The sequence below is a fragment of the Coturnix japonica genome, chromosome 5, assembly GCF_001577835.2.
Source record: "Coturnix japonica isolate 7356 chromosome 5, Coturnix japonica 2.1, whole genome shotgun sequence".
Lineage (NCBI taxonomy): Eukaryota > Metazoa > Chordata > Aves > Galliformes > Phasianidae > Coturnix > Coturnix japonica.
The window spans coordinates 7,860,201-7,874,112 of NC_029520.1; the positions used below are offsets into that span (position 1 = coordinate 7,860,201).

Sequence of the window (13,912 nt, forward strand, 5' to 3'; positions counted from 1 at the left end):
TGGCACTGCGCCCTGCAACCCGATCGGGCTGGGGCAGCTGCCGGCAGCCATGGCAGGGCCCAGCCTGGGCGAGGACATCACACATCGCCCGAGCGGCTCCCCAGGGTCCTTAAGGACCCTTCCAACCCAGCCTGCCCCGATTGAAGGCGGCATTTCCAGCCGCACAACGGGCACGGTTTTCCTGCGGCCACCCTCGTGGTTCTGCCCACAACGGGTCCCGATGGGCGCTTAATAGCGAAAAGGCACAGCGTTGGAAGCCCAGCGAGCAGAGCTCCGGGGGGGCCGGGGGCGTGTGCTCGGTGTGGGGCGTGTGTTCCCCGGTAGCCCCGTCCCGTCGCGGTTCTCGCCCCGCCTCCCTTGCGCGCTCTCGGCCGTGGCCGCGCGGGGCGGTCGGTGCGCGGTGCGCGGGCGCTGCGATGCGGAGCCGCCCCCCGCCGCCGCCCGCCGCCGCCTCGGGCCGCTCTCCCGGGGAGAGGCGCTGCAGCCCGGAGCGGCGCTGAGCGGCCCCTGGCGGCCCCGGTGCGGGCAGGGCAGGGCCCGGCGGAGCATGCGAGAGCCGGCGGGGCGGGCTGCAGCGGCCGCGGGCAGCGGGAGGAGGCGGCGGCGGCGGGTCGGTCCGGAGGAGCGATGCTGCTCGCGTCCGCCGTGGTGGTGTGGGAATGGCTGAACGAACACGGGCGGTGGCGGCCCTACAGCCCGGCCGTCAGCCATCACATCGAGGCGGTGGCCCGCGCCGGGCCGCGGTCGGGAGGCAGCGTGGTGCTGGGCCAGGTGGACAGCAGCCTGGCACCATACGTCATCGACCTGCAGTCCATGCACCAGTTCCGGCAGGACACCGGTGAGTGAGCCCGGCCGGACCGGGGCCGCCCCCGTTCCCACCTTGCGCGGCGCGGTGCCGCCCGGCCTGGCGTCGCGTAGCGCGGTGCCGCCCGGTGCCGTGCTGCATTGCACTGCCCGAGCCGGGCTGTGCCGCGCTGCTTTCCCCGGTCCCGCGTCGCGTTGTGTCGCCCCGCTCCGTTCCGCGTCCCGCTGCCCGCCCCGCGGTCGCGCTGCCGCGCTGCGCTGCCTGCTGCTGCTGCTCGCATCGCTGAGCCCTGCGTTGCATCACGCTGAGCCGTGGCTTTGCCTCGCACGGCCTGACCTGGAATTGCACAGCTCTGCTCCTCGCTGTCTGCGTGCTCCGTGCGCTGCCCGAGCCCTGTTGCAATCACAGCCTTTAGCCCTAGTGCCGAGCTGACCGGAGCCTGCAGACCGCTTCTGTTCCCTGCAGACCCTTCTGCTGTGTGTCAGGCTCCCCTGGCGCTATGGGGTGCTATGGGGACAAATCGTGCCCCGGGGCATGGCAGGGTACAGCTGGGGCTGCACGGGGACACCAGGTGGGGAGCAACTCCGGGGGCTGAGTGCAGGTGTAGGAAATATGGGGTTATGGGTGTGCTGGCACAGGGGTGTGTGCCCCTTCCTTCCCCCGGCAGCCCCTGCCTGGCCGTAGAAAAGGGATGGCAGCGTCCCTTGTCCCCAGGCTGTGTCCCCCCGGTGGTGCTGCCTTCTCCAGCCCAGGGCTGGTGGGAACCGTGGCCCGCCCGGGTGCTCGGGGACAAGGGACCTTTGGTGCCGGGGGACAGCATTCAGCGCCATGTGTCTGAGGGCTATTGTTGCCCAGGGGAGGAGGCCTGAAAGGGGAATTGTTCTGCCTCTCCCCGGGTTGCCGGGGATGTCGGTATTTTGGGTCATTAAACAGCTCTGATTTGGGGGGGTCACGACCCTGGCAGGCCCTGAATAGCTATTGTCCCCTTTCTTCCCCTGCTGAATGGGAGGCCAGCCGGCCCGGCGGCCGGGGGGGACACGGCACTTTCCCACAGTGCCGGGCCGCCAGATGCCGCATGCCATCGCTGCCGCCCTCCTCGCCTCTCGCCGGATTAGGATAAATCACTGCGTGCAGCGGGGCCCCGCTCCCCTCCGGCCTCGGCACTGCTTTGTGCAGGCAGCTTTTCCCCCACCAGGTGCCCCCTGTGCGTGATGGGGCGGCGACCCGCTTCTCTGATCTCCAGCCTGCTCAGGGGGGAACCCGGTCTGGCATGGGAGCTGATGGTAGTGGTAGGGGTCGGGATTAAGGGGGACCGACATTCCTGCGGGCGTTAGGGGGACACGTGGCCGGTCAGAGCAGGATGATCGTGTTCTGCTGCCGTGCCAGGCGGGACCTGGCTGAGGTGTGCTGTGACAGGTGACGGGTGTCACGTTGGTGCCGGGGTGGCCTGGGGAAATTGAGGCACGCTGTTCCCGTGGCGGGGCGGGGACGGTGGCTGAGTCAGGAAGCTGTTGTCCCAACACTAGTGCGGCCGGTCGGGGCAGTTCCGTGGTGCTCCCTGCCCACAGGCTGCTGAGTTCTGATGAAACCTCTGTCCCCTCCACAGGCACCATCCGCCCCGTGCGGCGCAGCTACTATGACCCGTCCTCTGCACCGGGCAAAGGTGTGGTGTGGGAGTGGGAGAATGACAGCGGCTCCTGGACCCCCTATGACATGGACGTGGGCATCACCATCCAGCGTGCGTACGAGAAACAGCACCCCTGGGTGGATCTCAGCACCATCGGCTTCTGCTACGTGATCGACTTTGCCACTATGGGCCAGATCAACAGGCAGACCCAGCGCAAGCGCCGCGTCCGCCGCCGCCTCGACATGGTGTACCCCCTGGTGTCGGGCACCCTGCCCAAGTCGCAGTCGTGGCCGACCAGCCCTGGGGCGGCAGCGGCCCCCTCGGCCCCCACCTGTGCCTGCCCCCAGTGCCTCCTGGTGATGAGCGTCAAAGCTGCCGTGTCGGCCGGCGGCGTGGGGGCTGCTACCCTGCAGCCTTGCAAAGCTCCCCCTGCTCCTCCCGTCGCCCCCAAGGCCCCTGGTGCCAAGGTGCCTGACAGCACGGCCGCAGCGCGTGGATCGCTGAAGCCTCTGGGCTCACAAGGTGTGCGGCGGCAGGCAGCCAGCACGCCTGCCCTCAGCCCAGCCGGCCCTGCCCCGAGTCCCCCCGGTGCAGGCAGCAGCAAGGCGGCCCGGCCCAGCCTTGGCACTCTGAACCGCAGCCACCTGCAGCGCCTGGCCATCGCACAGTCCCGGGTGCTTATTGCCTCGGGGTGAGTCCTGCGAGAAGGAGGTGTGGGGAGGACAGGGGACCGCATCCCTGAGCCGTTTAGCATGGTGGGAGGGAGGGCTCAGCACTTCCCCATGGGCAGAGGGCTCTGCTGGCCTTTCGCTCCCCCCATGGATACCCCTGGTCCCTGCGTGGGAGAGGAGGCTGGCAGCACAGAATGCCCTCCTGCATCTCAATGAGGAGGCTGGGCTGCTCTTTTTTCAGTTCTTTTTCTGTCCCCCACCCTTCTCCTGCCACAGAAAAGTCATTTAGGGCTCCGTGAGAAGTGGCCCTTCCCCACCCTCTGAGGACCATTTTTTGTGGCGGGGTGGGGGCCGCTCAATGCGCTGTTTCTCCCTTTTGTCTGCTCTGCTGTCGGCCTCCTGTCACAGCCTGGCCCCTTTCCTTCCCTCTGTCCTCCCCCTTCCCTCTGTGCTCCTGACCCACCGGGAAACTTTCCCATGGAAGAGAGCCCTGACGCGGGGTGGGGGGAGCAGCTATGCAATGGCTGTAGGAGAATGGAGGGGAAAAAAAACACCAACCCAGCCACAAAAAGAGGCTGTGAATGGTTTGGAGATGCAGGCGGAGTTTCTAAAGAGTGAGAGAAAAGGCAGCAGCAGGGCGGGGGGCACGGGGCAGGGTGGGGAATTCTCTCCTTCCAGCCAGGGCCTGCTTGGTTGCTTGGGAAACTGCTGTCTGGTGCGGGCTGCAGGCCCTGATGTGGTCCTGTGCTTTCTCTGCAGGGTCCCCACCGTCCCTGTAAAGAACCTCAATGGCTCCAGCCCTGTGAACCCAGCTCTGGCAGGTGAGGATGGCCCCACCAGGAAGGTCTGTGGGGGTCTTCTTCATTCCTTAGTGCTGTTTTGCCACTTCCCCCCCCCCTTAGGGATGACAGGGATCCTGATGAGTGCGGCTGGGCTGCCTGTCTGCCTGACACGGCCCCCCAAGCTGGTGCTTCACCCCCCACCTGTCAGCAAGAGCGAGATCCAGTCCATCCCCGGCATCTCCCACACCTGCCGCAAGACCACTAAGAAGCAGGCCAAGAAAGGTGAGCCCCCTCCAGCCTTCCCACCATCCTGGCTGTGGGATCACCAGCCCCAGCCAGCCCTGCTGACTCTGTCTGTCCCACAGGTAAAGCTCCAGAAGAGGTGCTGAAGAAATACCTGCAGAAGGTGCGGCATCCGCCAGATGAGGTGCGAGCAGTGGGGCTGGCTTGGGCTGTCCGTAGGGTGGGAGGTGACGGTGCCCCTGGGCTGTGCTATGTGCCTGAAGCCTCTCCTCATGGCTCCTCTGAAGAGGGGCTGCGTGCCCTGGGCACAGGTCAGCAGGCCCCATCTACCCATCTCCCTGCAGGACTGCACCATCTGCATGGAGCGGCTCTCGGCACCATCTGGCTACAAGGGCCCTCAGCCAGCTGTCAAGCCCGACCTGGTGGGGAAGCTGGCCAAGTGTGGCCACATCTTCCACCTCCACTGCCTGGTGGCCATGTACAACAACGGCAACAAGGTATGAAGCTGCAGTCTTGGGGGCCTGGACCCCTAGCTCGGTATCCTGGGGGGCCCTGGTGCATGACATAATCACGTGTCTCCATTAAAATGATCTGTGGTGGGCAGATCTTTGCTGGAAACGTTGAATCACAAACTGGGCTTGTATGGCTGTTTTGTTTCCCCACTGTGGTTCCTCTCCTCGCTTCCCTCCCAGGGCTGGGGAGGTGACCTTTGGTCAGTGCACACACCACCACTGCTTTTCCAGCTGCAGGTGGACTTCTGAGCCCTCTGCACAGGGCTGTTTTGTTTGGCACGCCTGGGAAATTGCATTCCACGTTGCTTAGAGATTGTTTTTCTGCCATCTGTTTCTCTCTCTGCCAATCCAAAACAAAAAGCAGAGGTAGGGCTCGTGAAGCTGATGAGGTTCAGACCTTGGGTGTTTCGTTCCAGTTGGTTTCAGGCCCTCCCAGTCCCCTCCTGCTTCCTGAGTGCTTTGGAGATGTCTGTGTGTTTGTGCTGGGTGGTGCCAGGGAGCACTACTTTCATTACTAACCTCTCTCAGGATGGCAGCCTGCAGTGCCCAACCTGCAAGGCCATCTATGGGGAGAAGACGGGCACGCAGCCCCCCGGGAAGATGGAGTTCCACCTCATCCCCCATTCCCTCCCGGGTTACACCGACTCCAAAACCATCCGTATCATCTACAACATCCCCCCGGGGGTGCAGGTATGTCCTGGGGAGTGCCTTGGTGGTAAGCCATCCCTGTGGGGACCCGCAGCCCTGTCGCTGCTGTGTCACTGTGACCTAAGGCTGGGGGTGGTGGTTTTAGGGCTGTTGTTAGAGTGCAGCTGCTCCGGTTAAGCCCACCCCATGTGGCAGCAAGTGGCTCTGCCTGTGATGGAGTTTTGGTGTTTTGTTGCACCCAGAGTGTGCTTTTGAGTTCTAAACTGTATTTTATTTTTCACTTCCATTTTATGCTGTAGGGACCGGAGCATCCAAACCCGGGGAAGAGCTTCACTGCCCGTGGCTTCCCACGGCACTGCTACCTGCCTGACAGCGAGAAGGGCAGGAAGGTGAGAGGGGCTCGGGCTGGCAAAGCATCACTGTGAAGGGGAGAGGGATGAGAACAGGGATTTAGGGCTCGGATAAAAGCAGGCTTGGCTCTGGCAGACAAATCTGGGTGAAGATCTTCCTTGCCTGTAGCCTGTTGTACTAGAGAGCTCTGCTATTTTGGTTGGTGGGAGGGATAGGACTCTGCTCCTGGGATCTCTGGTCAGCCTTGGTGAGGGTTTGCCTGGGTGGTCAAGTGCTGAGCAAAGGCAGGTGCTGCCTGCAGCTCCTGTGCCCACCTTGCTGCCTGCCTTGTCTCCTCCTCCCCAGGTACTGAAGTTGTTGCTGGTAGCCTGGGACCGGCGCTTGATTTTCACCATCGGGACCTCCAACACCACGGGTGAGTCAGACACAGTGGTATGGAATGAGATCCACCACAAGACGGAGTTTGGCTCCAACCTCACCGGCCACGGTTACCCTGACATCAACTACCTGGACAATGTCCTGGCTGAGCTCGCAGCCCAGGGCATCACGGAGGAGAGTCTGGCGCAGGAGAAGGACTGAGAATGATGGTGGGGAGGCCACGGCAAGGGTTCCCATTGCTGTATCCAAGGATAGAAGCCAACAGTGAACCCAGCTGGGGCATTGGGAGGGCACTGGGAGCAGCTCCAGGTCAGTGGCAATGTGGGAGGGTGTCCTAGGGCTGTCCCCTCCCTGCTGGCAGAGCCAGCTGGTGCTGCGAGCCACAAAGGTGACCCTGGCCTGACCGTCCCCAGCAGCCAGTCGCTGCTGTGCATTGTCCCACACAAATGTTGTGTGCTGCTGCCAGGGCTCTGTGGGAGCTGGGGAGGGCAAGCCAGGACCCTCCCCTCCCTAATCGACCACATCCCAGCCTGACTTGGTGCCCCCTGATACCCATCTGGGCCTGGGACCGCATCCTGGTGCTGGGCAGTGGGTGGGAGCTGGGCTGTGGGGACTCTGGTTGTGGCCCTACCTCATCCCTCACCCGTTTCTTTGTCTGTCTGTCCTGTCTGGCACATCCCGACTGGTCTTCTTTGTCCACAGAGGTTGGGGGCTCTGGTCCATCTCGACCAGACCCCCTCGTCCTTCTTCCTCCTCTTGGCTGTGTCTGAGCTGTGCCCTATGGGGTCCCATTGTCTGGGCTGCCCCTGTACTGGGAAGGGCTTGGAGGGTGGTAGGAAGCTGAGCGTGGGGGGGAAGCATGTCTCCCACCCCCGTTCCCCCCAGTAGTGGGTTCCTTGAACTGTTCGTATGGGGGCGTCCCCGTGTTAAATTTTATATACCTCGTGTTTTGGGGGTTTGTCGTATATATGTACATATAGGTGGTGGTGGTTGGGAGGTGGCCAGGGGAACGTGGTGCTGTGGCCAAGCCTGGTGGTGCTCTGGATGTGTGGGGGAAAGGGGATGCTGACCCAGAAGGGCTCAGTGTCTCACAGTGGAGCTGTCACCCATGGATCTCTGTGAAGTAGGGATAGATGAGAAGCCATTACCTTCCTTCTGGATTCCAGCCGTGTCCCATGGCTCAGGGGTCCCTGGTGAAGTCTCAGTGGGGTGGAGGTTGGCCGGCAGTGTGTTGGTGCAGTGATTTTGGGCTGGGCTGGGGGGGTTGGTGTGCTAGGGGGTTAATGTGGCTGGGGGAAGGGGAGGGGATGGGGTTTGCATGGCATCTGGTGGCCTCCACCAGACCCAGGGACTTCCCAGGGCCTCTTGGAGCCACATAGGGTAGGAACAGTGGGCCCTATGGCTCCATAGGGATGCTTTAGGGGACACCCTCCCCACAGGCTGTTCTGTGCCCTCTGCCTGATCCCATCCTGTGAGATATCCTGGCTTGGTGATTGGGGCTGGAGCCCTGCCCAATCCTGTGTCTCCCCCTTTCCCCCACCCCCCTTCCGCCATTGTTCCTTGTGGGGTTGGGTCCTCGTAGCCCCTTTTCTTTAGTCCCCTTCTGGTTTTCCTTTGGGGTTGGTTCACCCTCCGTCCTGGGGGACGGTGGCGTGGGAGGGATCCGTCCTGATGTGCATCATTCTGTCGTCGTTGCTGTTTCTCCTCTCCCCTGTCCACGGGGTCCATTGCTGCCAGCTGGCTGCACCCCAGGGCATCAATAAAGCGGATGGTGGAGGAGTGCTCACTGTCCCTATGTGGCCTGGCCTCTCTGTTGTCTTCTGTCCGTCGTCTGTGTGACCAGGCGAGGGAGCGGGCACCCACAGGGAGGGCCAGGCACCTCATCCCCCCCCCCCCAATCCTTCCCTTCTTTAGCACGGGCTGTCATCTTCTACCTCAAGGGAAAAACCCTCTGTCCCTAGGAAATCCCCTTCTGGGCAGCTCTGCAGCAGGGGAACATCACGAGTTCTGCATGGCTGCACCCGAGGTTGCCCTGCTGCAGAAAAATCTGAGCTGGAGCTATGCAAAACCCTCATGTGATCCGGGGGAGGGACAGGGCCCCCCACCCCCAGGGTGCCAGATTGATGACTAATGTGACACAGCTTTTTAACAACGTTCTTTTTTTTATTATCATTATTTTTTAATGCTGTGTTGCCTATGCAATTATTGGCTGGCTGAAATAAAAGTGATCCGTGCCTCTCTGCATGTGTGTGTATATCTATCACGATAGATATACATGGAGGTGTGGGTCGCCCTCCTGTTCCTGCGGGTGGGAATGGGTGCTGGCTGTGTGCAATAGCTGGGGGACTTCAGGGGAGCAGGGTGTTTTCCAATGAGTTGGTCCCTTAGTCAAGTGCTTTTACATGCAGTGAATCTCTGCGATGGACTTGAGTCTACCTGGTGAGTCGGCAAGGGGGGTTTGCATGGCTTCCCCTTGCTCTTTGAGGTTCTCTCGGGTACTCCAACAACCTCAGCAGCTTTTTGATGGGCACTGGATTCCTCTTTCCCAGGAATGGGGAGGAAGAGAGGGTGGGCATGGCCTGTAGTGGGGTATGGGGACTACTTTATCTCTCAAGCAGCAAAGCTGACTGTGCTGGCAGAGAGATGTGGTGGTGGGATGACCCCAGGCAGTGGCCTTGGAGGTCAGTCAGGAGGCCTGGAGAAGGGGAAGGGTGGTGGAGCCCTGCAGGGTGGCTGGAGCTGCGGAGAGGTGAGCCCGTGATAGGAATGGGGTGTGGTGGAGGGGCTGGTGGTGCTGCACAGCTGTGCCTCAGGGAAAGAAGTGAGCCAGGAGTCTAGCCTAGGTTAGGAGTGCAAGCGGCTGGGCAACACTTATTCTGTGAGCCCCACTGGCTCTTGCTGGTGCCCCTCACCCATGTTCACTGCAGTGCTGTCCCCTGGGCTCTCCACAGGTAGCCTGTCCCCTTTACCCATAGGCAGGTACCCCCTTCTCCTGTACCTCCAGCGACCGTAGCAGACCATTGCCAGGAAGGTCACAAGCCCCACCACTACTGCTGCAGCCACGCCAGCCACCTCACCACCCGTCAGCCCCCGGCCCCTCACCATCTCTGCTGCCTGCTGGATCTCAATGGGCTGTGCCAGCCGCCACGCGCGGCCTGTCCCATCCCGCACCCAGGCGCTCTCCCCATCCCCACTGCTCACCAGCACGGTGTCAACGGCTGGCAGGTTGGCAGGGGGTCGGGTGAAGGGTGGTAGGCGCGCAGGTGGCAGCGAACCCTCCGTGAAGATGCCAGCCCGGACGCAGTACTCCACCTGGCAGCTGTCGCTGATCAGTGCCAAGTGCTGGCTGAAGCCTGCGGGGCAGCGCTTGGCGTAGGGGTCCTCGGCGGTACCCTGGTGCTGACCCCCTAAGGGGTTCCCTGTCTGGCAGCTGAAGAAACCCCCAAAAGGCACTGCGTATTGGCTGCCTCCCTCATAATCCTGACTCACGCACAACCTGAGGTCATCGAAGAGCTTCAGCATGAAGTAATGTGCAGGGCAGGACTGGGCACCGGTGAGGGGGTTGATGCTGCGGCTGCTGAACAGCCCCCCAAAGAGGTAGCCCGAGTCTGGGGGCACTGGGCCGCTTGCAACACACCAGTAAGCTCTGAATTGCGCCCGGGAGAGCCAGAAGACGTCCCTGCACACACGATGGCAGAAGATGCCCAGGGTGCACTTGTTGTGGCACTCCAAGTGGCTGTGGCCTTCCTCCCGCTCCTGCATGCCCAGCAGCACGGGGCTGTAGGAGGTAGGACAGGAGAAAGCCCCGGTGAGGGGGTTTTTCTGCTCCAGTACCCGGCACAGTTCATTGGTGTCTGGGCCGGCCAGCCCGGTGCACTCCTGGAAGGCTCCCCCAAAGGTGAAGTTGGTCATGGTCCCCGCACAGGAGCCGTCGTCAGCATTGGCGTGGAAGTTGAAATTGGGTGAGGCAGCATCGGTGCAGCCGGGGTAAGTGTTGAAGGTGTAGTAGCGGCGGATGGCCAGCTCCACACGCTTGGCCAGCTTCTTCACTGTGGGGCTGGGTAGCTCCGGCAGGGTGCTGGGGGTGATGAAGAAGTACAGAGGCAGCCCTGAGCGGTCAATTGCCACCAGCTGGTTGCTAATTCCCTCCTGCCAGGTCTTAAGGGTGATGCCTGGGTAGAAGGGGGTCCCGCCGATGCTCTCTACCCTGGAGTTGGTGCGGTTCTCCAGGTACTGCTTGGTGATGGCAGAGCTGGTGCCATGGGACTCCTCAGTTTTCACACTGACTATGCTGTGGAAGGCCACAGCAGCTGAGGCGGTGATGGAGCTCCGCATGGCCCAGCTGTCCTTCAGGAAGGTGGCCTTGATCTGATCTTCCTGGACCAAGCTGGCTCCAGCATCTACAGAGGTGATGGTGTGGGTGCCATAGTTGAGCACCAGCACTTCAGACAGAAAATCAGCCATCCGAGTCTGGTTGTTCTCCAGGTGGCTGGCAATGGTCAACAGCTGCTTCTTGAAGCCCTTGTCCAGGCCTGCTCCTGGGTTAATTTTGACAGTGTAAACCAGGTTCCTGACCTGTACGCGAGTGGTGATTGCCTTGTCCTGCACTTGATGGGTCTTGGTCTGCTGGAAGTCATATGAGAACTTGCCGTTGATTGCAGAGAAGAGGGACAGCTCCAGGTTGATGGAGGCAGAGGTGATGCTTTTGTAATCCTTCCAGGACTCAATGATCTCAGAGTTGATGTCCAGGTTGCTCTGCTTGCGAGGAATGGTAAAGATGTCATCTGGGATGATGTAGGACCCATCTTCAGTGGTCTTACACAGCGAGTAGCTCAGATCTATGACCCTGCCCATATCTAAATTCCTGAGGTTGTCCCAGCCTCCCCCGGGGAGGACTTCTAGGCTTGGGAGCTTCAGGGTCTTCTTGCAGTCCTGAAACCCCACAGAGGACAGTGGCTCCTGGGGCCGCTCGACCTCTGCCACTGCCATAGCCAGGGCCTGGGCGAGGAGGACCACCCTTATCACCCAGACCATGGCTGAAGCGCTCCAGACGTCCCACGAGTGAGGACGTGGCTGGGGAAATGAAGAGGAGGGGGTGCAGCCTGTGGGTGGTTCCTCCTCTCATGGTTGAATTAAGAGAAAGGAAAGAAGAAGTGAAAGCTGGTGAACATGAGAAATGGCTGAGTGGAGATGACTGGGTGAAGGGCAGGAAAGCCTGGAGCTCACTGCCTCCCTGCAGCAAAAGCTCCCTCTTAGTGTGGAAACTGCTCTGCTGGGATGAGATGGGGAGAGCTCTTTTTTGCTAGCATCCACATGGTGCCACCATGTGCATCTCACTTCAGTGACTCTCTCCCTTCACCCCAGCTCTACCATACCCCACAAAGCTCTGGAGGGTCTAGAGGAGACTTCCCACTGCCCCTTGCAGCCTTCTGTACCCCATCCCTGTCCTCCCCTCAGTGTTCCAGGCTGGGAAGGGCACCTCCTGTGTGGATTTGCGTCATAGCTGCATGCTTTGGGTAATAAACAGTTAAACCTGTTTCTGCTGCAAAAGCTGCTGAAATAACCATGGCTCTTTCCTTATGGACAGGTTCATTTCCCCTATTTTTACTGGTTAGTTCCTCTTCCCAGGATGGTTCTGGTAGAGAATGGGGTTGTAGTGATCAGTGTGGTGAACAGCCAAAGGAGCCAATGAGAGCACCTTGTCCCTCACCAGCAAGAAGAGCCTGTCTCTACCTCTTTAATGCCCTCCCCATCAGCTGCCTTATTCTACAGAACAAAGGTCTCCTCAGGATGAACAGTCCCAGATTCCTCAGCCTTTTCTCATAGGAGACAGGCTCTAATCCATCATATTCATGGTACTTGGCTGGACTCTCTCCAGGATGTCCACCTCTCTCTTGTACCAGAGAGCTCACTCAGCTCTCCAGGTGTGGCCTCATCCATGTGGAGGAGAGGAAAAGGATCACCACTCCTGGCCTGCTGAGCTGGGGCTGCCATCTGTGGAGGGCTTAAAGACAACAGGAATCCCTGGGCAACTGGGCATTGAACCTCCAAATCAGGAGGCTGGAGATAAAGACACGCAGAGATGCCTTCCCAACAGAGTTGTGGGCAGCGTGATTTTACGGTCACATCTGTACGGGATGAAGAGCCCAGAACACTGTAAGCCTCCGGGTACGACACGGAGCCATGAAATCAGACATCGCTGGGGCGTCCCCACCGCCAGGCGTGGTGCTTTGCTGTGCTGCCACTGCTCTCTGCTGGCACTGGGACAGCACAGCACTTCTGGGGCCAGGCAGTTTACTGGGTTGGAGAAAACTAATGCTATCCCAGCAAAAACCAGCAGAATATCCACCACAGTTCTGTAACATCTGCATCATGCTCGGGTTTTATGCTTCAGAAAATATCCTCATGGGTCCCCACCACCCTTCCCACCCACTGATATGCTGAAATGTTACTATTGTAGGTGTGGGCCTTTTCTTCAAAACGTCCATTGAAATGTCCCATGAAAAAGTCTGTTGAGTTCATTTTAGTCCATGACTTGGGAATCCCTTCATGCTAGCTGCGTGCTTCCCTCTTGTGTTTTCCATCCTTGCTCCATCCCTGTAGGTCTCCAGTTTGTGTTAGAATTTGGCCAGGAGCTCCTCATTAACCCATGCAGGCCTCCCAGTGTTTTTACCTGACTTTCTCTACATCAGAATGTCTTGCTTCTGAGTTTGGAGGAGGTGACCCTTGGATACTAACAAGGGTCTTTCCAGGGCCTTACCACAAGGGACTATAGCAAGAATCTCCCTGTGATGGCCAACCTCTGCTGTCCAGAAGCCCAGGGATGTGAGATTGCTGCGTGTACTCATCACTACACTAAGGATCCCAAACTCCACAGTTCATTGGCACTGCAGTCAAGGCTGCCCTTGAGCTTCTCGTTCCCCACCTGAACCTCTGTGTGGGTGAGAGCGAGCTTCAGTACAACACCTCTGACCAATGGCTCCTCTATCACCTTGAGGAGAAAAGCTTCATCAGCATGCCTACACACCTGTGTGCCACTGGGGATGTGCAGTTGTTACTCTCTTTATGTTGCTGCACAGCAGTCATGGGAACCATCCCAACTCATATCCAGGAGATCTCGCAGCCGTCCTGTTGTTTCACCCATGCCCAGAGCCAATGGGGATGTCTCTGTAACTCAGTTTTACCTCACGCCCACTCAGAGTGGCTGACAGACTCAGGTACAGCAGCCAATGCTGGCAGTGAGATTCCACATAGTCTTGGAGTTTTAATAAGGAAGAAATACTCATAAGGAAAGAGTTACAGAAAAACAATTTATAACAAACAACAACAACAACAACAAAAAACGATCTGCGTCCCAGCTTCAGGAAGGAGAACGGAGCATTTTGCTGCTGTTCTGTGCACCAGGCTGGGAGAGGTGATGATACCAAGGCCAGAACCACCCCTCACAGGGCACACAGGTCCCAGTTCCAGCCATGTCCCCACAGTTTGCTCACAGCGATGTTCCCAGGGTGCTGACACCAACATCATCATAGCCCGTGTCCTCGAGGGGCTGTGCTGGGTCATCCCCGGGGTGGGGAGAGGGAGACGCCTCCGGCACAGCCACAGCATCATCGTAGCCATGCGAGGGGCTGTGCTGGGGCTGGGCAGGGGACTCTGTGACAAAAAAGGGAGGGGATGCTGGTAAGGACAGTGTTGGAAGGGATCTCTTATTTCAACTCTGCATGAGCCCTGTGTTTGGCTGGGTTCCCACAGAGGGGTGCCCTGTGCCTTTCTGTCCTCATAGTGCAACTCTGCCTGTGCCCCTACCTGGGGACACCTGGAGGTCACTCTCCTCTGCACCATCCCCACTGTGATCTGATGCTGTTTTCCCTGAGCCCTGGGACAGGGAACCTGGA

At 59.8% G+C, this 13,912-nt stretch overlaps 3 protein-coding genes across 3 annotated transcripts in view; 1 reads left to right on the forward strand and 2 right to left on the reverse strand.

Moving 5' to 3' along the window:
- The first annotated feature begins 452 nt into the window (after nt 1-452).
- Nucleotides 453-8,257, forward strand: DTX4 (deltex E3 ubiquitin ligase 4). Its single transcript, XM_015863626.2, has 9 exons — nt 453-838; nt 2,412-3,123; nt 3,863-3,924; nt 4,006-4,167; nt 4,251-4,312; nt 4,473-4,625; nt 5,169-5,330; nt 5,588-5,677; nt 5,985-8,257. The coding sequence occupies exons 1-9, from the start codon at nt 628-630 to the stop codon at nt 6,216-6,218; spliced, it is 1,848 nt and encodes a 615-aa protein (XP_015719112.1). The 5' UTR covers nt 453-627; the 3' UTR covers nt 6,219-8,257.
- Nucleotides 8,160-11,123, reverse strand: MPEG1 (macrophage expressed 1). The gene has a single exon (XM_015863625.2). It carries the CDS (start codon nt 11,049-11,051, stop codon nt 8,889-8,891), a length of 2,163 nt encoding a protein of 720 aa, XP_015719111.1. The 5' UTR covers nt 11,052-11,123; the 3' UTR covers nt 8,160-8,888.
- A 2,139-nt stretch (nt 11,124-13,262) lies between these two features.
- The window catches only part of LOC116653480 (antigen WC1.1-like), an 18,711-nt gene continuing 18,061 nt past the window's right edge, over nt 13,263-13,912 (reverse strand). The window contains exons 4-5 of the mRNA XM_032444895.1: nt 13,824-13,907; nt 13,263-13,670 (exon numbers count right to left, since the gene is read on the reverse strand). Of these exons, the coding sequence (XP_032300786.1) occupies nt 13,507-13,670; nt 13,824-13,907 (248 nt within the window). The 3' untranslated portion in view covers nt 13,263-13,506. The remainder of the gene's footprint in view (nt 13,671-13,823; nt 13,908-13,912) is intronic.

Bases quoted from the DNA above. Each gene is read 5' to 3' on its own strand.
- DTX4 (XM_015863626.2), top strand. From the start codon at position 628: ATGCTGCTCGCGTCCGCCGTGGTGGTGTGGGAATGGCTGAACGAACAC. The intron at 839-2,411 runs GTGAGTGAGCCC...TCCCCTCCACAG, and splicing joins CCAGTTCCGGCAGGACACCG to GCACCATCCGCCCCGTGCGG. The intron at 4,168-4,250 runs GTGAGCCCCCTC...TCTGTCCCACAG, and splicing joins TAAGAAGCAGGCCAAGAAAG to GTAAAGCTCCAGAAGAGGTG.
- MPEG1 (XM_015863625.2), bottom strand. From the start codon at position 11,051: ATGGTCTGGGTGATAAGGGTGGTCCTCCTCGCCCAGGCCCTGGCTATG.